This window comes from Spinacia oleracea, chromosome 4 (genome assembly GCF_020520425.1).
Source record: "Spinacia oleracea cultivar Varoflay chromosome 4, BTI_SOV_V1, whole genome shotgun sequence".
NCBI lineage: Eukaryota > Viridiplantae > Streptophyta > Magnoliopsida > Caryophyllales > Amaranthaceae > Spinacia > Spinacia oleracea.
This window is the reverse complement of record NC_079490.1, coordinates 188,821,129-188,845,159: the sequence shown is the minus strand read 5'-3', so window position 1 is coordinate 188,845,159 and position 24,031 is coordinate 188,821,129. Positions and strand designations below refer to the sequence as shown.

General features: G+C 35.3%; 2 protein-coding genes and 1 long non-coding RNA gene across 3 annotated transcripts; 1 reads left to right on the top strand and 2 right to left on the bottom strand.

Moving 5' to 3' along the window:
• Positions 1-5,089: 5,089 nt before the first annotated feature.
• Positions 5,090-7,851, bottom strand: LOC130472270 (protein FAR1-RELATED SEQUENCE 5-like). Its single transcript, XM_056842797.1, has 3 exons — positions 6,969-7,851; positions 5,411-6,866; positions 5,090-5,305 (listed from the first exon to the last, which is right to left on the bottom strand). The coding sequence occupies exons 1-3, from the start codon at positions 7,799-7,801 to the stop codon at positions 5,090-5,092; spliced, it is 2,505 nt and encodes an 834-aa protein (XP_056698775.1). The 5' UTR covers positions 7,802-7,851.
• A 2,490-nt stretch (positions 7,852-10,341) lies between these two features.
• Positions 10,342-17,853, top strand: LOC110777596 (protease Do-like 1, chloroplastic). The gene is made up of 8 exons (XM_021982194.2): positions 10,342-10,930; positions 12,888-13,010; positions 13,958-14,129; positions 15,247-15,284; positions 16,492-16,690; positions 16,808-16,960; positions 17,343-17,477; positions 17,547-17,853. Exons 1-8 carry the CDS (start codon positions 10,374-10,376, stop codon positions 17,622-17,624), a joined length of 1,455 nt encoding a protein of 484 aa, XP_021837886.1. The 5' UTR covers positions 10,342-10,373; the 3' UTR covers positions 17,625-17,853.
• A 3,851-nt stretch (positions 17,854-21,704) lies between these two features.
• LOC130459808 (uncharacterized) lies at positions 21,705-23,429 on the bottom strand. The gene is made up of 2 exons (XR_008919443.1): positions 23,055-23,429; positions 21,705-21,948 (listed from the first exon to the last, which is right to left on the bottom strand). It is a non-coding gene; the product is annotated as an uncharacterized lncRNA (long non-coding RNA).
• Positions 23,430-24,031: the final 602 nt, after the last annotated feature.

The following is a 24,031-nucleotide window of genomic DNA, read 5'->3' as shown; positions in this document are numbered from 1 at the left end:
GTATAACATCAGATCTTTATTTTGTATTTAACTAAAGTGAAATGAATGTCTAAAGTCTTCGTCACTTTAACATGATTTGATTGGGTTCAAGAGTCAAATTAACCTATACAACCTTGGTAACCAAGATCAGAATGAGATTTGATTCGAGTATTCAAGACCGGATTAACACTTGTAACTCTTGTTTGTTCCTAATCCGTCGATACAATTGGTTCTACTTTGATCGGACCAAATGGCCAACTAAACCTAATCACCCCGTATTGAAACAAACCGTCTAGTGATTCGATTTAAGTGAGTGAAGTGTTTATTGTTTTGTTTAATTGGTTGACCTTTGATCGGAACGAATGTTCACCTAAACCTAATCACCCTGTGTGGAACGACACCATCTAATGAGATTTGATTCGAGTATTCAAGACCAGATTAACACTTGTAACTCTTGTTTGTTCCTAATCCGTCGATACAATTGGTTCTACTTTGATCGGACCAAATGGCCAACTAAACCTAATCACCCCGTATTGAAACAAACCGTCTAGTGATTCGATTTAAGTGAGTGAAGTGTTTATTGTTTTGTTTAATTGGTTGACCTTTGATCGGAACGAATGTTCACCTAAACCTAATCACCCTGTGTGGAACGACACCATCTAATGAGATTTGATTCGAGTATTCAAGACCAGATTAACACTTGTAACTCTTGTTTGTTCCTAATCCGTCGATACAATTGGTTCTACTTTGATCGGACCAAATGGCCAACTAAACCTAATCACCCCGTATTGAAACAAACCGTCTAGTGATTCGATTTAAGTGAGTGAAGTGTTTATTGTTTTGTTCAATTGGTTGACCTTTGATCGGAACGAATGGCCAACTAAACCTAATCACCCCGTATTGAAACAAACCGTCTAGTGATTCGATTTAAGTGAGTGACGTGTTTATTGTTTTACCTATTTAACCCTTAGTGAACGATAATGGACTTTTAGTTAGAAATTTACACATAATTTATAATCGGGCCTAATACTCACCTAAAATATGTCTTGGCAAGTGAAATTAAACGTATACATACAATTTAAAGTTAACGGTGTCCTTCGCTATGTGTATTTATAATACAATAAAAAACATTAACACCGAAAAAAATTAAATAAATTTGAATTAAAGTTAAATAAAAAAAAAGGGAAAGATAATAGTGTAATTAATGTCAACAAAACTACTTTTTGCTTTTCTTTTGTGTATAGGAAGAATCAAACGCGTGCCATTCATTGCAAAAAGTGTCTCCGTTTTGAAAATCTGCCAAAAAAAAAAAGAAGCACTCAATCTTCTCATCTCTGTTCACACTCCAAAACCCACCCCAACAAGGTGAACATCCGATATTCGTTCGCCGGAAACATAGGAAAATTCGTCAAGAGTTTCTTTGAGCCAATTGAAATGTAAGTTCTTAATTTGTTTCAACCATTACATAATTGTGTAACCGAAGTATTAAATTCGCCAAAAAGTGAATCCAAGAAGCTATGTTTGAGTGTTGCATGTAGCTATTCCACATTAAAAACCCGGAATTTATTGATTTGTTTGTGTTGCTCCGTTGTTAATGTTTGGATTGCAGGTCATGAGAAGGAGAAGGGAAGACCATCTTCGATTATTTTAATGGTTAGTGAGGATAGACGTTGTGCGCATCGTCCGTGTTTTTTTTTTTTTTTGTAATTAGTTATTCCTCCCCGCGAATGATAACCACTCCATCTTTTGGCAGATTGCTTACCTGGACAGGTTAAAGTATGGTGTTACTCCGTTGGCTTGGAAAACTGATACACCTAGATTAGGGGCATGGCTACAAGATGATGTCACAAACGTTATTGCACAAGATTTGGGACCGGATGGCGAATATGGCCATGCAGAGGTAAAAACCAATATCTAACTTTTTTGTTGTATTGAACAATATATGTTATTCAGTAGTGATCATTTATACGCCTATTTAGGTTGTACTGAATGTTGAGTATGGGAAACCATACCCCATTGGCAAGCCGTTAGAGCGGACCCCATGGGATGCCCTTGCTGAACGAACACTTCTTAGTAAGAGGACTGGTACACCAATGTTACCCTCTAAAGCGTCAACCAAAGCGGATAGTCGATCAAGGAACGTGGATTATAGATGCCGGGGCAAGAGGAAGAGGAAGGTACGAGTCTTTATTATATTATTGTTTGTTGTAACTGGTTTTTGTTACAACCTACTTCACCGTGATAATTATCACTAAACTACACAGGCCACACTTGAAGGCTCCGTACAACAAAATGCTTATGATACAAGGCGTGGACGAAGTTATAGAGCTGCCAATAAAAACATTGATGACCTTGATGGTCCTCATCAGGACGAGGAATACGCTACAGGGCCTGAAAACAGAAACCTGAATGAGGATGATGGTGTTGAGGAACCTCAAAACAACACGGGTGATGACATTGACAGTGTTGGAGTTGTTGATGGTTACACAACTGGCAGCGATGATGGACTTTCCATGCCAGATGCTTTACAGCATAAAACTGTCATTGAACCAAGAACGTTAAAGATTTCAACTATGATTTTGACCGTGAACAAGTTTCCAAACCAAATGGTGTTTAAAGCTGGTGATATCACGATTGATCGGATCACGCTTCAAACGTCCTTTAAGTCCAAAGGCGAAGTACATGATAATGTATGGGGGTTGCATTTTGTAATTAGTTAATAGGTCTCTGGATTAGTTTTCTCATACTAACATTGTCTTATTGGTTAGGTGATGTCTGCATGGTGCGCGTGTTTGAATGCTGATACGACCTCCGGAGTTGGCATAAGGTCTTACGTGCTTATGCCAGATCTCATGGTAAGCTTATTATGCAAATACATAGTAGTAGACACCCATTAACCTTATATACGAAGTAATGCTATGGATGTTTAAAACGTAGGGTGAATTGTTAGACCTTGAAGAATCAAGTGAGAACTACACAGAAGCTTTGTTAATGAAATCAAAGCAACTACTTGAGGACATCAACTACTACCAGATTGATTTGGGTGCAATACAAAAGGTAAGTAGTCTTATTTTCGCACAGAAATGGTGGTTTACGGCTATTAACTCTATGTTGTGCAATCAGCTTTATGTCCCGATTAAACGCCGAGGACGGTGGGTGGTTGTTAAAGTGGACCGTGTTGCTCATAAGGAGGATCTTAACTCAAATATGTTGAAAATGACTATTTTTGCACCAAGGCAAAAGGTTATGGGTTTAAATGCTAGGGATAAATTCGTATACAAACTGGTACGTACTGCTATTTTCGGGAAACATACTTCCGCCTTAATCTCGTATTAATTCGATAAAACCCAATTGTAACAGGAACGTATGTTTTTGGGTTTTCAATCGCACTTGGGATTAAAAAATGATGAATTGACCTTAAATACTGCCTCTTTTGATCTATGGTCAAATGGACCAAAAGAGAAATGTCGCCAGGACGGGGGTGTACTGTGTATGATCTACCTCTTGTCATCCGTTGAGAACGTGGCAGAGTGGTTGGAGGTAAGACTATTTAATTTACATGTGGAAATAAGTTGTTTTAATTTTTTTTTATTAATCACTACACTAACCGTGTGTTCATTAATTATGACTAGGGCTACGTAGAGGAGGTGAGGGACGTCCGGAATTACATGCTCGGACGGCTAGTTACAAACCCACACAATGAAATCAAAGTGGACGAGCTAATAAGGAAATTGACTGACGGACAATGATGGTTATTGATTTGGTTGTATGGTAGGATTTCATTAACAAAAAATTTAGTAGCGTATTACTCGCAGCATAACTGCGTCTTTTAAACATGTTAAACATTTTCTAATGTTCATTGGTCTTATTGGCACAATTTCTTAGTATCTTTTAACTACAAACACCGACAATCCCCTCTTCAGTGATGTTGAACATACATGCATCTACCTCTAATGATGGTGAAAATGCAATGTTTATAAATCTGTCAATTTGTTGGGTAAATGAATTAAATCTTTTGGACAACATTAGACGAGTGCGTACATTGCGTGTCCATGAGGCGCCCAAAGCCGGACGGACCTTTCTCCCGGACGATATAATGAAATTTTGCGTTGTATCGTGATCAGATGGAAATACGTCAATCACATTGTTAGCCACAACAACGGCAACATGAGGAGTGTCAACTTGCTTTGTAGTTATGTAATCCAAAGGATTTCCATTTAATGTTTCAAGGTCCCCTAAAACATATGGAACTAATCTACTTAAACGACGTATGGGAAAGGGACCAAGTGAATGGATATATATAGCCGAGGAACAAATACCACCCCTTGAAGGCGGCAATTGACAAGAGAGACTAATTTGAAGGCAAAATTGAGTCTTACCTGATGCATTTTCGCCACACACCTCAGTCACTTCACCGATTGTTATTCCCCCACTCAACATCGAATCGATTTCACTGCATCTCGTTGTGATTTTATTTACACTAGTAGCCATTCTTTGTGATGTAGTAATCTCTTATAATTACTTTTTCTTTGAAATGGAGGGATTGAACACACCCTTATATTCAACTAGTTCTAACATGTCATTGATGGATCATGTTGTTTCCAATAAATAATATTCATATATTACAAAAAAAAAAGGGGCTGACTTTTGCATGACATGGGAATGCATTTTTTGACTACAATGACCAAACACATCATGTTTACATTTGGTAAGACTAGTATAATGAAGTCGTTATTTTTATAATTGTTTCCCAGTGTAATAGATTCGTTGTATGTACATTATTAATTAATATAAATTATACAATAAATAGTATTGTTGCCCACAAATATCACTGGCTTAGCCTCACTGTCACAATGGTTACTCTTTCCTCCTCATTGAGCATATTGTCTACCCGTTGGTTGTGGGTTCGACGCCTAATACAACTCATTTTGTATTTTTTTTTTTTTACACTGATAAAGTAATTGAGGTTACATCAATTACATATATAGACATAACGTAAAGTACATAGCAAAAAGGGAGGATTGGATTAAAAAATTCAATTCTTAAAATACCGTTTAAACGAAAATATATCTTTGAAGAAATCAAATTAAATTACATTTACACAAAACATTCACAATCTGGTGCGCCAATCGTTAATATCAAATTCAAATGACTGTGAACAATCCTGAGACAAATGTAATTGGGACGGGTGTGCTTGAGAACTTTGAGAAGGATGTACATTAGAACTTTGTGGGACGTTCTCCGCATATGTACCCCCAACGTGATTCGCGTGTTGTTGCCTAGCACGGTAACTTGGAAGATTTCCAAATGCGTTACAAATAAGTTCCTACATTGCACAAACAACATTTAAGTAGAAAAGTAAAGTTATATTTCCTAATGAAAACTTGCATATACGATACGAATCACCAAACAAATAAAATGTAAATTTTACCTCATTAGCAATAACTTCCTCTTCAGTAACCACTTTTTTGTTCTTAGAATTCCCACCGGCCTTTCCACCAAAAGGAGCATTCCTTTTTGTCTTTGCCCTACCAGTATGCCGTTTGTCAACCGGTGTTTTGATCCTGTTCTCGTCCACGACCGGTTCTACATCCCTTAATCTGGCTCTCTCACCAAATTCTCGTGGACGTAGCCTTCGACGACCAAATACATTTCTCGCATCTGGGTCCCACCAACATATAAGGTCGTCCCCTTTTTCCCCAGTCTTTCGTATTCCGACTACATCCTCCATTTTTAGCCGCACAACATCCATAGCCTCCTTGTACAACCGAAGTGCATCATCATTACGCATAGCTAATTCAGACAAGTAATTATGCCGTTGTGAAAGCTCTTTGGCTTTGCCCAATCTGATAGATTCAAGAGGGTCGAAGTAAGATACTCGAATGCTCTCGTACGACCTAACACACTTCATCCACCGTTGTAGTATGTACTTTTCTGGAACAAATTGAAAATCCTCTACATCCATTGCACGCATTATATGTCTACAAAGTATTCCCGTAAATTCAAACAAGTTACAAGAGCAATGTAAATCACCATTTTCCTTATCCACCCTAACATCATAACTTTTAAACCTTTTCCGCCAAAACGGTGAGGTTAGTTTTTCATCAGCTCTATACAACACCACTGATCCATGACATGAGGTTTTCGTGACATTTGTGTGTGTCAATCCTCTACGCTCTTTAACAACCTCAGCAAACTTCTCACTAGTGTACGTCTTAACCAATACATACTCAACTAAAACACTCTTATCAACATCAATCTTAGCAGGCTTATCAATGTTATCAAAATTATCCTGTTTCTCTTCCTCAGCTTTTATCCTCATACAATATTCATAATTATGAATGAACAAAACTAAACCACAATCTAAGTTCACGTGAGTTTTAAAAAATCTATTCATACCCTCACTCCTTTGTGTAGAAGACATACCTGCCCAAAACTTTCCTCTATTATATGCCGGAGCCCACTGACGCCTGTTATCATACGCGTCCTTCATCCACCCAGGACCCCTTAAACCGTACTCATCCATCACATGACACCAAGCTTCATCGAACTCATCTGGATCAATCAGATCATGTATTGCAGTTCTGATCAGGGTGTCTATTTTCTTCCAATCACTGAGACTACCTAGGTTCTTACTAGCATTCTGGAGCATGTGCCACAAACATAGTCTGTGACGGACGCCCGGGAAGACTAGCTCAATTGCTCTACAAATTGCTTTGTCTTGGTCGGTTAAGATGCCCAGTGGTGCCTTCCCCATACACTTCAGGAATTCTTCAAATACCCAAACAAATGAGGGAGTATTTTCATGGGAAATTAAGGCCGCAGCAAATATAATTGATTTGCCATGATGGTTTACACCAATGAATGGAGCAAATGGAATCCGATACCTAAAACAATATAAATGTATTGGATATTACTTTTTCAAACAAATTGACCAAAGTACAATTACAAAGAATTTAAATCAATAAAAACTTAATTAAAACACGTACCGGTTGCAAGCGAAAGTAGTATCAAAAGTAATAACATCCCCAAAATATTTGCATGTACCCCTACTACGTGCATCCGACCAAAATGCATTCGTAAAAACACCATCATCATCTACTTGTATTGAGCTATAAAACTCGGGATGCAAATCACGTTGTGCCTTAAAGTAAGCATCGAGTCCTGCGGCATCTGCAGCACTAAATCTTGATGAACGACGTTCGACGTTGATTGCGTTCCTCAAGTCTCTATTATTAAATGTAATATTTTCATAACCTCCCTTTTCAATTAGATGCGTACCAAAGTTCTTACTTATGCTAACACCACCCATGTCATTGATCATCGCCCTCTTAAATGTAGTACCGTCTATACATCTATAATTAACCATCAGTCTACTACAGTCAGGATTTAAAGGATGATTGTGTTGCAAGTCACAAGTCAATATAGTAAATAGCCCATCTCTACTTACACCGTAAATATTCATCTTACAACCGGTCACATTAGACCCAACACCTTTTTTCACCCCTCCCTTCTTGCATTTTAATCTAATAAGTTCCATCATATGCGGCTTTGCCTCATACTTTCCCACACCAGACTTAGATACTCCCTTTTCTTTGTACTCTTTTTTCAGCTTATTACTTTTGATAAACATCTCAAATCCTTCTTTGAAGGCATACAACTGACAAAATTCGAAAAACTCATGGCCCGTTGTAAAACACATCCCTACACTAGGGGGGTTAACGATAACTTCTTGTCCATCAGTTATTAATCTATATTGTGAGCTTTCAGGAACATTTTCATTCAGATCAGGGACACTTTCGTTTAGGTCTACCCAAGCCATACAGAACTCCCACGTATATCACTGTTGTACAAAATACGAAAAACGTTTAGGGTTTTATAAAATGGTGCCAAACGTTTAGGGTTTTATAAAATACAACAAACAAACAAATTATATACAACGATTTTAGAATAACCACTTAGTTTAGTGTTTAACCATATAGGAAAAAATACAACTTAATAACATTCTTAATACTACGTAATTATAGAATGTATGAAATAAACAAAAAAAACACCTTGTTTTCTCCGTCGTGCAGATCTACTTTCTCACCAAAAACGAATTTATCAAATTAACATGAAACTACAATTTTTCATTAACTCATGAATATCTGCCAAACAATCAAGATTCATCAATATCATGAAACTCCAATTTTTCATTAATTCAAACAAATTTAACTACCCAAAAATAAAACATTCATATAGCATTGTTATTTTCAGGAATTAATTAACTACATTTGACAAAAACAATTTAACGAAAAACTTACATTAATTTCGAAGCGAGATTTCGAAGCTGAATTTCGAAGCTTAATAATGTTGTAGCAGCTCTAAACGTTTTGCTAAAAACTTTCCTGTGCGTTTTTGTTTGTGGCAAACTCGATAAAATGGGAGATGATACAACCCCTTCAGCTTTGCCTTTATTTTCTTTGCTGAACCGTTTTCCAGAAAATATTACCGTTGAAGGTTGAATGAGCTTTTTTTTTTAAAGTTGAAGATTGAATTTTTTTTTTTTTTTTTTTTATAATTATTTTGCTGCTTGGGCGGGATTTGTTTTGGGGAGGAAAGGGGAGGTAATGTTCCCGCTTGAAAACACTAAAGGGCGGTTGATGCCAAATATTTTCCCCCTAAAACCAAATGCATTTCCCCCTAAAACTCAATTAATCCATGCTGATTTGGACCACTAAGATGGCAGTGTACCTGGGCCCCAATTACCCCCAGTGTAACTGTATCATCTCCCAAAAGTGTGAGAGATTAAATGAACCAATGAATTTAATTGGTTAAAATAATCATTGGACACTAATTTTGATAGAATATTAAAACATTTATGTGATAATATAAAAGGAAATGTAAAGAACATTTTGGGATACTCAAAAAAGAAAACGTAAAGAACAAAAAGAGATGGAGAGAGTAGGTAAAAGTTATAAAATTTTGGGTAAAAATTATCATAATGTATAATAAATTTATTACTCCCTTTGTTCTCGAATATTAGTCTCTTTTGAAATATTGACACTATTCACAATTGAAGATAATCTCCTAATTTCTTTCCAACTTACTTCAAGACATATTCATGTGAGATCTTATTTTGTTCGTCTTAATGTGTAGTTTAACAATATAATTTTTTTATATTTTTCTAACATAAGTATTTGGAGATATTAACATTTAAATATTGAGTTGAAACGAGTTGAAAAATCAAAACAAGACTAATATTTAAGAACAGGGGGAGTACACACCTTGTGCGCAAGATCTTTGCTAATTAAAAGTCTCTCATTTATCATCTAAGAGCGGAGTACTCCCTCCGTCCCAAAATATAGTGTCCGTTTGACTAAAAACACGGGAATTAAGAAAAAAGATAACATTGATAATAAAACAATAATTATTTATACTTTCAAAATAAAGTACATGTTAGGTAGCTTTTATGGAAAGAGAAATTAGAGATTAAAGGTGTGTACATAATAAATGGGCTTCAAAAAGACAAAAATCAAGCACACGAGTTGAATAAAAGTCATAAAGTACAAATTTCAAAGTAAAATTCTGACTTTTTTAGGACATTATTGGAATTATAATTAGTGCATGAGGGTATTATGGGTAAAAATTAATGGTTTAAAATAGAAATAGGCAATAATTCAAGGATACCATTTTAGGAAAACAGACACTATATTTTTGGAGGGAGAGAGTAACTCTTAATTTTTCTCACTCATTAAGGCGTTGTTCTTTTGAGCTGAACTGAACTGGAATTATCTGAAATGAACTGAACTGAACTAAATATTAATGAATTGAAACAAAATAAAATAAAATAAAATAATGAATTATAAACAATAAATACTAAAAATAAATAATAAATAATAAACAGTAAAAATTAATATAAAAAGTAAATAATAATTAATACATAAATAATAATTAAAAACTTAATAATAGTAAATAATAATTTATATATAAATAATAATAATTTATATATAAATAATAATAATGAGTTGAGTTGAAATGAACAAAATTGAAAGTAACTTAAACGAACCGAATCGAAAAAGTAGCCCTAAAAATAAAATTGAGCCAAAAAATATCTTAAGGCTATGTTCTCTTCGTCTGGTCTGGTCTGGTCTAATTTTTTATTTTACTGGTCTGGTCTGATCTGAAATTTTCTTATTATTAAAATAATAAATAATAAATAATGAATAATAAATAGTAAATAGTAAATACGGAACAGTAAATAATAAAATAATAAATAATAAATTATAAATTATAAATAACTGCCCGTTTTTCTCTTCCTCTCTCCCCCTTTCTCCCTACTTTCATAACAAATACTTCGTATAATTTAATACGAAGTAAGATTCGTGCGAGTAATCGCATTTGCAAACAAGTCCATGTCCCGAAGTTACAAGAAGAGAAACGATGACCACAACTCCACAAGCAAGTCAAACACTCAATCAACATACAAGTATACAACACCCAAGCAAGTAATCAATCTCCAGAAGGCACTTGTCATTATTCTCTTGCAAGAAATGGCTGCTACAACAATTGCTCATTCCTCTCTCTCCTCAGCCATCTCTCGCTCCTTCTTCACCAGAAAGCACACCAGCAAAGTAAGAAGCAACACCATCATTGCTTACAAAACTCGGGTTTCGTCTTCCAACTCAGTCAAGATCAGTGATGCCATATTATCCTTTTTCGCAACGAAAAAACAAGAAGCCATTTCTTCTTCTGCTTCTTCCAAATCTGTAATTAACTCAACGTTTGACTCAATCTTTGTGGTTTGTACTTCCTTGGCTTTGTCATTCTCGCTCGTCGTTGTCAACGTCGATCCGGCATCGGCGTTTGTAGTCAGCACGCCACGAAAATTGCAATCGGATGAGCTCGCTACTGTCCGCCTTTTCAAGGAGAATACTCCCTCTGTTGTTTACATCACCAATCTTGCTACCAAGTCAGTATGCTCTAATTTTGCTTTGTTTTAATTTTATTGAAACATTGCAAGTTAATTCCAAGTTGATTATTGCTGGTTTTACTTGAATTTAGGGGGATGTTAATTGAAAGTTGGTCTGTGAATTAAAGATTGATTATTACTGGTTTTACTTGAATTTGGGGATTTTTTTTTTAATAAATGTCTTCCGTCCAAAAACAATACTTGGTGTTAAGTTATATTAAGACTAATGGCGGAATGTTGGGGAGATCAGGGGAGGTTTTCACCTTCTTCCCCGTACTACTGGGTGTACCTTGCAAATGCGCAAACAAATATATCCTTGGCAGTTGGCACCTTGGTGTTTATATTTTACTTGATCATCTTCTAGTATAAGTTAATTAACTTTAAGTTAACTTTTTTTTTTGAATGGAAAGTGTTATTTGGTGCTTTGATAATAGAATGATCACTCTTGACCTTGTGGTGTTGTGGGTGTTTGATTGATTTTATTAAGGGTGTCCATCGGAAATGTAGCCTCGCTTAAGAGTATTCCTGCAAAATTTCCCTAATAATTGAGCCTCGAGTTTGGAAGAAATCATTAAGTGTTGATGAATGTAGACCGAGGAAGGTTGTTGTATATGTTGATCTTTGGTTAGGTTGAAATGCGTCTATTCATTTCCCTTGGAAAATTATTTTCCTATTGTTCTTTTCCTTTTAAATTTCAATTTAAGTTTCACACTTTAAGGGTGTGCAATGTTGCAACGTCACTATTTATGCAAGCTTGGATTCTAGTTGATTGATGCTCATGAAAAGATGTTCAATATTCGCCAGTACAATGTTGGCCAATGTTGATTTTTGCTTCAATGAAGTCATCTTAATGTAGGGTAAATAGGCACAAATTTTCTTCAAGATGCTTCCCTAAAATTCATAATAACTAATCTTGGGTTTTCCTTCCTTTGTCCTTGATTTCTTAAGTTCTCAAACCACGAAATGCAGCTTTTTACTTCATACCAATTTTCACGTCTTAGCATCATTACATCCTTTTGATTTAAACACATGTTCAACAGTTCTCTAGAGATTTATCTTCAAAATATGGATGGTCTTGTTTGGTTTTTTGGGTAAACCTTGTCCATATTTGTCTTTATAACCTTCCCTCCTACATGTAATAAGCAGGGTTGCTCGGAAGATAGAGTGGCTTATTAGGGGCTTTCTTTGGCCGGGGTTTGATGGGGAAAATAGTGATCACTGTTTCTTGAGACATGGTCTGCTGGCCGAGGAAATAGGAATTGTTAGGTTCGGTATTGTAGCACCTAGATAAAAATCTAAACTAGATTTTGAGTTAGTGTCTAAAGGACACAAATTTGTTACAGGAGTTTGCAATGCTAAAGTTGTTCGAAGGGGGAGACCATTGCCAACTCCTATAACAAGTTTGTTTCCTCAAGGTGACAATGACTTTTGGATAGTGGAAGTAATTAATTTAAATTATGGCTTAGCTAGTTTTAGCTTTAGTGAGTACCCCCACACCGATCCAAAATTTCGTGTGGAGCCTCTTGAATAGTTATAGAATGATCATAAAAATTGTTACTCCATATTCTACTTACTTTTTTAGCTCGAGTTCCCGACCTGTTTTATCTGTTTCATTTCAACCCACTATCTGGCTAAACATCTGTTTTGACCTGGCGAAAAGCAAGATTGAATCACCCTTAAATGTACTCCCTCTGCTTCACAATAAGTACAATGAGTACTTGGGGTAAGCGGAAAGAGAAAGAATAAAATATTAGTTAATGTTGCCAAAAATGGAAGTGTTGCATTTGTTCTGCAGAAAAAGGCAAGTTTTACACTATTCTGAAATGGAGGGAGTAGTTTTCATTTCAATATATTGGTGTTTTAGTTCCATACATAATTTTGTTAATTTAAGGTTCATTAGTTTTCTGGATTGTCAAAATTTGATGGTTGTTAATTTTGTGATGGCTTGTGATAATAGGCAGGACGCGTTTACATTGGATGTGTTAGAGGTGCCTCAGGGGTCTGGATCAGGCTTTATTTGGGATACACAGGGTCATATAGTCACCAATTACCATGTAATTCGCGGTGCTTCTGATCTCAGGTTCGTTGTTTAATTCTTCTCATGCAATCATTGCAATGTTGCCTCTTTCACCGCCCTTCTTTGCTTATTTGGACCCTTCTGTCTTCTATTGATAGGAAGAACTTTCTAATGTTGATGCTGCTACAGTGCTACACTGCTACCCCTCCATCCCAGCAGCAGTTCTAGTTTTTGTTTTTCTTTTTGTTTGAATCTCAAATTCAGGATCTTTAAGGTCATTTCTTTTTATTTGAATCTCATATTCAGGATCCTGATTCAAGTTGGTAATTCTTAAAAGAATAATTGGAAAGATTTAAAGATATTATTTAAACATCAGAATTCAAGTCAAACAAACTATGTTGCTCAGACTGTTATTTGGGTGTCGTGTCCGACAAGGGATTAAAGGATCCTACACTCCGCTGATCTAGATGTAATAAATTTCACACAAGGCCACTATATATTTGGGTGTCATGTCGTGTCGAAGGATCGGAGGATCCGACACCCGACACCCTCCGTCAACCAGAGTGTCGAAGTAACATAGCAAAAACATCTCATATTCTCTGTATCTGTATCTATTTACCTCTTTTTGTTTGTAACGAACTGCAGAGTAACGAAATTTCCCTTTATGCAACAGTCTAGTTGAAACTAACATAAGGTCAATGTTTATACCTTTTTCGCTTTACCACATTATTTTTGAAGCCTTTTTATTTAGGAAAGATTTCCAAAAACTAACTAAGTCCAGAATATTAAGGTTTTGCTATCACTTGACGGAAACTGTGACAAAATTGGTTTATAGGCTACTTTGTACGGCGACCTCCCTCTGCCCAGCTACCCTATCCCCCTACTTAAACTCTGTGCTTGCGTAACTCCTAGAGGTGCAAGGGGCTAGCTGTTGTGCAATACTTTGAATATGATTTTCAAGTGTTATTATGTGTTCTTTTTAGAATTAAAATGGTGTTAGTGATATACAGGGTCACTCTTGCTGACCAATCTACCTACGAAGCCAAAGTTGTTGGGTATGACCAAGATAAAGATGTTGCTGTTTTGAGCATTGATGTAACTAAAGAAAAATTGAGACCAGTACCCCTTGGTGTCTCTGCAGACTTGCTTGTTGGTCAGAAAGTCTTTGCTATTGGGAACCCAGTAAGTTGTATGGCCATTTACACTACTTCAAAAATGTGCTGATTTTTCCTTTTGGTTGTTGACATTCCTTTATGTTTTGTGTTGAGAGGTTTAAAGGAAAAATACTTTTTTCCTTTTTTGTAAGGTTATTTCAAACTTCTAGCCAATCATATTGAATAGGTTATAAGCTTTTTAAATACTCTTCAATCATGTGTTATTCCAAATTCTTGTTTATCAAAATGTCATGCTAATCTCCGTTCCCGTTGAATGCAATAGATGATAGAATGCAACAGCTTTTAATAATGTTAATAAACAAAAAGGTAGCACACAAGAATAAGTTAAAACGACAAATCTTGTTTTGCATTTTCACTTTGCTTAATTTTTTTCTTGTTTTTTATACGATTTTCTTGAATAGTTCATTCAATCTTAATCACTGATCTTTCTAATTGAAGTTGTATACATCTGCTTAATTGTATTGTGGCTGTAAGAAAAGAGTTCCTACATGTTTTAAACTTGGTTTTGCAAATTTTTCATGTGACAGCTCCAAATAACCCATGATTTCCCCTTTATTATTCTCCATTATCTCTAAAAAATCCCTCTAGAAGTCCCTAAGATTCTTAAAAGATTCTGAGATATGGCCTAGTGAGAGTTATTATCAGCTGACAGAAAATAGTGGAGTAGCATTGTATGTGCAAATGATTTGGTATAAGAGCATGTGTAGCAACATTCAAGAGTTTGGGCTTCGGCCTAATAAAATATAATATTTTGTCTTTTCTCTCTCTCCAACACCAAACCCAATACCAACAACATTTAGCAAACACCAAAATATCATCTCTTTTTTGCACATTTAATGTCCCTTTTGCAATTAAAAAAATAAAAATAATGTTGTTTGGTCCCCCAAATACCACTTGTCAATCACTACTTAAATCAAATTGGTTTTCCATTTGGTGCTCATGAACACCAATTGTTACATGGTTTCACTCGATCTCTTCCTTTTTATCTCATCTCTCTACCTATTTTATAGTTTTTTTATTCCATTCTCTCTCTTAAACACCAATTGTTGGATGTTGCTAAACATGCTCTAATATGTTTTATTATGAAAACCATACGGTGTTCACTTATTTTTGTATGCCTGCAGTTTGGACTTGACCATACGCTGACAACAGGTGTTATCAGGTAAAAAAATTCTTCATTAAACATCTCAAGGGCTTGGGATCGGGTTTGGGGGTGGTAGACGAGTGAGAAACGATTTCCTTTGTTTGAATTTCTCCCGAGAGTTTGTTCCGTGGGGTAAATGCCAGTTGTAGTGTAAATTTTACTTTGATTCACAATTAAAATTTTGAGTCATCAGATGCTTAAGCGTGAAATTAAATGAAGGATGTTATATTACGTGAATTGTGTTCTGTAAAAGATTTCATCTTGTTGTGAAGAGTAAATCTGTATCACTGTATGTGGGCTGCCTCGTAACATATGTTTTAAAACACGAAACCAACTATTAATGTCTAAAACCCGTTCATATTAAATTCATCTTTTGGTCTCTTCTAGTTATTTAATCCTTATTTCCTTCACAATAATATCGTAATCCCTCCCTTCCCAGTTTTACCTTCGACTTGAGCTTTAGCATGCATATCAAGAAAATTAGTAGGGGGAAGACCAAGAATTGCTTAAATGTGAACAAAATATAGAAAGCAGACAGAGAGAAAAAGCATTAGGACAATAAAACTAATACAGCGGTTGCAAATCTGATGTGATACAACCCAATCGATAAACACAACAACTACTCCCCGTTTTCATTTTAGGTTTATGAGAAGGTTGCACCGTTGCAGTTGCACCAATATATGGCTCAACTGATTTACTAGAAATCTTCTGGAAAATGGTTGATGTCAAGAGAGAGAAAAAGTAATAAGAGAAGGTACTGCCCGATATCACATTGAGGGTGTTTCTTCTCCATTATATGCCAGAGGAAGGTTAAATAAGGAATGGACCAAGTCCAAAATGGTTTAGCGGAAGAAAAGATGGGAATTGAGGGAGTATATCTCAACTTAATAAAAAAACATATGTATCGCACGTAGCTCTTGAATTGTAACCTTGAAGTGGGATTGTACAGTTTATCAATCCATGGTGCGATGAGAGTACATTGTTCCGTTGCATGGCAACTGTTTTCTTGATTCCCACACCTGCTATGTATTCAATCTGGCCAAATAAAAATGCAAATGAGACCATTACTAGTGACATTTTTAATTCTACTTCTTTTTTAAAATCAAAAGTTTATATGCAATCACTTGAAACCTGAAAGTTGCCATGTATTTCGACGACCGTGAGAGTTATGGATTTTGTAGGCTAAAAAGGCTGCTTGTGTGACCACCTTTGATGTTTTATGTAGTGGGCTTAGGAGAGAGATCAGCTCTGCTGCAACGGGACGACCAATTCAAGATGTTATACAGACTGACGCTGCTATAAATCCTGGTAACAGTGGGGGTCCACTTCTAGATAGTTCTGGCAGCCTCATCGGGATAAATACTGCTATATACTCACCTTCTGGTGCATCTTCTGGTGTTGGTTTTTCGATCCCTGTTGATACTGTAGGTTATATCGACTCTGCCTATGTCAGAATCTAGAATCTAGAGGGAGGGGGTTGCATTGCTTGAAATCTCATCACCTGTCATTTAATCTGTTTTTTTAAATGATTTGATTTTCAGGTTGCGGGAATTGTAGATCAGCTTGTGAAATATGGGAAAGTTACAAGACCGATTCTAGGGATTAAGTTTGCCCCGGATCAATCCGTAGAGCAGCTGGGAGTTAGTGGAGTGCTCATTCTAGATGCTCCACCAGCTGGTCCTGCTGGCAAAGCGGTATATTTTCTGATACTCGATCTAGAACACTGATTGATAAACAGATACTCCCTCTGTATTTTAAAAAGAGATACTCCGTACACTTTCCTTAAATGACTGTATTTTAAAAAAGAAATACACTTTTCTTTTTTAACATGTTCCGCTCCCCACCTCCGTTATATTAATATTTCTCTTTCTTGTGGTCCCCACATTTACTCACATCATCTTTTTACTCTAATAAGTAATTCACCCACTACCTCACTTTCATCTTATTTTAATAAATTCAACTCACTCTCCTAAAACTATATGTCGGTCAAAGTGTATCTCTTTTTAAAATACGGAGTGAGTATCATTATTGTGCTTTGACCATTTCAATTTCATTTGACTGCTTACTTCACTGCAGGGACTTCTGTCTACAAAACGTGATGCCTATGGACGGCTTGTATTAGGTGATATCATAACATCAGTGAATGGGAAAAAGGTTACTAATGGTAGCGATTTGTACAGAATTCTTGACACCTGCAAAGTAGGAGATAAGGTGAGCTTGTAATTTCGTTCTCTTTTATTCTATAAAGTGTTAGCAGGTATTTATCGGTTCATTTTTCAGGTGACTGTTGAGGTTTTGCGAGGTGATCACCAAGAGAAAGTACCTGTTATCCTCGAACCAAAACCTGATGAGTCATAGTGAATCATAATGTATAATTTATGCCATGTAAATTGGGAGCCGTACATGTATTTTTTTTTTTTTTGAAGGAAGGTGGTAACCATCTCTTATTATTGCTTCATACGAAGTAGTAGTACTTGATTTGCATACAACTAAATAGAAATTATTTCCATTGAAACGCGCTGGTGGAAAGCCAACAATTGTTGCTTCGGAAATTATTAAAAAATCAATACTTTCTCAATTCCTTAAATATTTCACCGTGTTTCATTTTATGATCACCAATACAGGATTTTGTCTCTTAATATCTCGAATTATGTGGAACTAAAAATTATAAGAAGTTGGTATTAAGAAAATATATATCGATATTAATCTAACAAGGCCTCACATTACTATAATTTTTCTTACGTGCGAATCACAAAAAGATGATCAAATTGTGTAGTGTGAATATTGTAAAAATTCAAATAGTGCAATATTTAGGGAACGGAGGAAGTATGTGAATTTGCAACGACATTTCAAGCATTCTAGTGGAACGTCAATGACTTATCCATCAAAAGGGTTGTTTGTTTTGTGGGATGGAGCATGGGATGGGAAATGAGAGAGTGGGAATTAAAATTCCCGTGTTTGTTTTGTGGTATGAGAAATGAAGTTGGGATTGGGAATTGGAAATAGAGGGGTTATTTCCCTTCTCATGGACAGGTTAGGGAATTGAGAATTTCACATGCATATCAAATTGAACAACATGTTTGACATAATTCAACGGTTATTAAAGATCACAACATGACTGTTCACAAAGCTTCATAAAGCATTAACAAACCATAACATGCTCGTTCACATTGAATTCATAGGTTCAATAGTAATTCATAACATGCTTATTCACCCATCAACCATGAATCCTCAACACTTAAGTTCACATGATTCACAATCAATACACATCGTATAGTCCTCATGGAATAGGTGGTCACCCTAGTCATGTACGTACCTGGAATACCTAAGTACGTGGGCCAATTTGCGAATCACAACTCAAAGCTAGAAATCACCTCCTATAATCAAAATAGGAAAAACTTAATTATTATCCGTGTTTTACTAAATTTCCAGCAACTTTTATAGATTCTAAACCCTTTTTTTAGTTAGGAAATAGTCGTTATTTAATTAATTAATAGTCTCAAATAGTCAACTCGAGCCCTAGAGTAAAACATTGACTTTTTTTACCTTAAAAATCATTAAAATCGACACTTTAAGTCCTTTCGATAAATCTGAAAATTTAAGTCGAATACCATAATTTAATTTGACATTAAATTATGTAAATCGATTGCCTAATAGGTTGTGATCAATACTCTAACAATGATTAAGCATAAAATTAAAATCATGTTTTGGTAATAAAAATCGACACTTTAAATAATTATTAAATCTGAAAATAATAGTTCATGTAATTAAAATCATCCTTGTGAAATTAAATATGAAAATCATCACAATACGGTGTTCATAACCGTTCCCAGCAATATAATAATTAAAAATTAATAACAATACTATAATAATTACAAATCAATAATAATAATGTAATAATTTAAATACGAAAAGGGATAAAAATATACGGAGTATACGGAACACAAACCACACACGAACACACAAGGGGTGTGTCGTGTGCGGTACATCAGCAACGAGCACACACACGCACGAGCACGGGTTAGCGCGCACGAGAGCAGCGACGAGTGTGCGAGAGGGGCAGCGAGGCAAGGCCTCGTCTAGGCTGGATGGGCTCGTCGCTCGTTGCAACAACAACATCACCACACAACAGCACGCTAGGCGTGGTTGTGCGCGAGCGAAGGCGAGAGAGAGCGAGAGGCGAGAGAGAGCAGGGGCGGTGAGCGGTGCGCTGTGCGAGAGGCACGAGCAGCACGCAAGGGGTGAGGGAGAGGCACGAGGCACAACGAGCAGCAGTGATCGGCTGGTGCGCGGGTGCGGGGAGACGGGCACGAAGGGCCGGACGAGAGGGAGCAAAAGAGAGGAGAGAGAAAGTTAATGAAATTATGTGGGGGATTTTAAATTCAAGGGTTTGTATTTATAGTTACCTAGTCCCTAGTGGGCTTAGGTTTTAGGAACTTAATTGGGCTTGGAGTTTGGGCTAGATTATAATTGAATACTCATAGGTTTAGTTGGGTTTACCAACGAAATTGGGTTGGAATTAATTCAAACTTTCTGGAAAATTGCCCATTATTCCCGGTAGTAAATGCTGAATTTATTTAAAACATTCTGGGTTTTATAAAAATAATTATTATTTTATTTAAATAAAAATACATTTAAATTAGCATTAAATGCTATTTAATTTCTGAAAATCCCAAAAGTACTTTATAAATATAATAAAATATTTTTATAAATTCATAAAAATACAAGGTATTACAGGAAATAATTTCCTTTTGCGATAATATTTTCGATTCCGGTAATATTTCCGTTTCCGGCAATATTACCGATTCCGGCAATATTTCTATTTCCGATAATGTTTTCTGATACGATCCATGTTTCCGTTCTCGGCAACATCTACGACTTGGATAATATTTATATTTCCATCATGAACCATATTCTTGTTTCCCGCAATATCTTCATTTCCGAAATATTCTTTACTTTGCTTTTTGACGATTACAGCTCCCACTGGAACCGAGATCCATCATTTCCGAATGATCATATATAGAGTACTTAATGAATAATATATCCACTTAAATACTTGATCCGTTCACGTACTATTTGTGTGACACTACGGGTTCAGTCAAGGGTAAGTTGTGGATTAATATTATTAATTCCACTTGAACTGAATCGGCCTCTAGCTAGACATTCAGTTCTCCTGATCTCACTGAATTATTAACTTGTTAATTAATACTGAACCGCAATTATTAGACTTAGCATTAAATGCATACTTGGATCAAGGGCATTATTTTTTTCACCCCCAACAATAAATAGTAAGTAAGAATAATCAACAACATAAAGCATAGGAATAACATAAACAATTAGCAGGGAAGAAAATGCAATCATTCTGAACTAACTATTTAATGCAGACATATAATATTTCTATCCTATATGCCCTTCCTATACTACCCATCTCTCACAAAATAACAGAATAAACTAGAATATTTAAAATAATAAAATAATAAAAAAATAAAAAGAACAATAAAAAAAAGTTCGGTTCTTAAAAAAAATTGGGCTTATAATGTTTCGACCCTTTTTTAAAAAATTCGGCCCCCTTATTTTTTTAATTCGAATATAATAATGTCGAAAAAGAGAAATCAGGTTTGAGTAAAAAGAAAAGAAATTCGAACGTCCAAAAAAATTATATATATGTATTTTGAATACTGTAATAAGTAGGAGTTCAATTCTAAGAAATTCGTTTTCAGTAACTAGCTAATTAGGTGCCTAAAAATTTGAAAACCTATAGCTCCTAGATACCACTTTTTAACATCCGATAATTCTCTCCTTTCTAAAATATAGAGAATTATCAAAGTATTATCGCCCGTGTGAACGTATCGACTTATTCAGAATTTTGCAGCGGAAAACATAATAAATAACTTTAGGAATAAGTAGTCAACTACGAAAGTCAACTCCAACCAACCAACAAACCAAAAGTCAACTTAAACCAAACTAACAAACTAAAGTCAACTTAAAACCAAATTATCAAACAAAAGCCAATTTAAAAGTATTGAAATTAAACTGCACAAACTCTCCAATCCCGAACCCAATGATGCATCATCTTCAAACCTGTAGATGGACAATGCACCATTGATCTTTAGAGACTGTTCACCAAAATGGGTCATCACAAGATCAATAAGGCATAGCCATGATCAACATACACAAATAAAAGCACGTAATCAGCAAGGATGAGTACTACATACTAAATACATAAACAATCCTAACATGATACTAATAAAAAATAAACAAGAATAAATAACAACAGAGTAACTTGCAAACAACTTTCACTAGACTAAACTTTAATAACATTCTTATTACTTTAAATGGATTACTCAATGGACCGAGTTGTCTAACTAAAATAGCTTTCACTTTGGAAGACGAAATACGGGAGCGACTGTAACACCGGCCCGATATACTAACTAGAAATAAATAAGAAATAATATGACTTTATAAAAATTTGCGGAAGCTTACACCTAAATCGGAGGTATCACTGCCACACTTGACCACATTGTCAAGTGCTAAGGCTTACAAAACTCAAACTATTACAACTCAATTACTAGGTGATCTGTTTACAACCGTACGAATATTATAAAAGACTAAACGGTAACACTTGAGCTCCTTTACTTCTAAAGGCAATCATTCACGATCAGTCTACTTCAATCAATCTTGACTGCTCACCATAGAGGACAAATTCCAAAAGGATCGTCGCAGGGCCACCATAAGAAAAAACATGGCCGCAAACACACATAACAAATAAACGCACACGTCAGCAAAAGCTGAGTAACCAACGCTTATTGAATAACTAATCCCATAATAATATAACAAACACACAAGTAAAAATAGATAAAGAAGGCTTATTGAACTTTATACATATAACCATAAGTACCAAGGGTTTATTTTAATTTTCTTATAAATTCACCATTATAGAGATGTGGATCGAGTCCACCACCCAATAGTATATATTGAACTATTGGATGTAACCACCAGAAAAATGTGGATCTAGTCCACCACCCAATAATATTGGACTATTGGATGTAACCACCAAATAGGTCTTAGTCCTTAAGTGTGCACACCCCCCCAGTGAGTGTTTTTAACTCAAATGAGTAGAATAAGCCTAGGTCGTGCTAGTTAGCTCCGACTAAAATAATAAGCACATTGTGCTATTCCACCGAATATCAACACCTTAGAGGATCCTTCCTAAGACGATTTACCAACCAATAATTTTAATAGTTTTATAATGATCACCTGTTTAACCATGTACACGCCACAATCGAATCTTATGACCCTCTACCAAATTGAACCCGACAAGTCAAAAATAGTATTCGAATGAATGATGCTCAAGCTACATAAATTGCTTACTGCATGAAATCAATTGACAAAATTTATCATCAGTAAAACTCAAGGCTCGATCAAATAACTATATGAAATCAAATAACATGGAAAGCTAATTAGGAAAACAATTAACAAACAAATTATAAGTTTTACTATCTATTCTAATAAGATAACATCTATGATTAATATATAATACAATATGATTTAAAGAAACCAAATCAACAATGTGAGCAATGGTTAATACGCAACGCAATATCGTCACATAGTAATACAATATAAAACTTAGAATCCATACAAGATGCAACAAACAACTCCAAGAAATCAATGACGTTTGACTACACATGATAACTACGGAGTAATATAACGAATAATTAGTAGGTCTTAGTGCACGTGATTACAACTAATAATATACACAAACAATTAAGAGGGACTAAGCGTGATTACCATCCGACGTGATAATACTAATATCACAAATTCACAATACATCGCCACCCACGACACACGATAGTTGGAAGAGCTGATTAGATACGAACGGCGGTGGTGGATACGCAATGTTGACAAGAAGTAATGAAGTATATGGGTTTGACAAAAGCATTAACAAATTTGAGATGATGAGATCATCCCATGGAACATGATGGAATATTTTTATAAAAGGCTTCTGGAGATTAACAATCGAAAACAAAATGGATTTGATAAAGAAGATTAGTGGGTCTTACATGAATATCATATGTACAGTGATATTGGAGAAAAGATCAAAACTTGATTTGATCTAAAAGTCTACACGTAGAACAATAGAAACGAGAAGGCGGAAGAAGCAAAGATAGAATAGGACGGCCAGATATTTAGGGTTAATGGGTTATATATAGGTCCTCATAATAAGAGTCCTACTAAATTTAAAATAGGTTATTTAACAAAATAGAAATACACTATTTAATTTACAAAAACTCATTTAATAAATAAATATAATCTTATTCTAGATATAAAATATATTTTATAAAATCATAAATATTGGGGTATTACAGCTACTCCGTATTCTTATGACCTACGATATCGAGGAACCTTTTAAATAAAAATAGGATGCAGTGATCAATCCGGTTCCAGAAAAAGTCATAGGCTACCACCATGAACTCCAACTCCTAAATGTTCTCCACTTCAGACGTGCACTAGTCTAAAGCAATTGCTATCCAATTTCACTTTACATGGTTTACCAATTATTAATTGTTACGACTCACCAACAACATATGTAACACAATCAACAAACAATCACTACCTTCTTTTATCTTAGGATTTAATAAATGATCACACAACTTTCAATCTAGGATTAATTCCACCTTTAATTCAATCTTTCCTTAACCAATGATCAAACTACCTTTCATATGAGTGAAATATCAACTTACCAAATAAGGCTCACTGTCCTCATG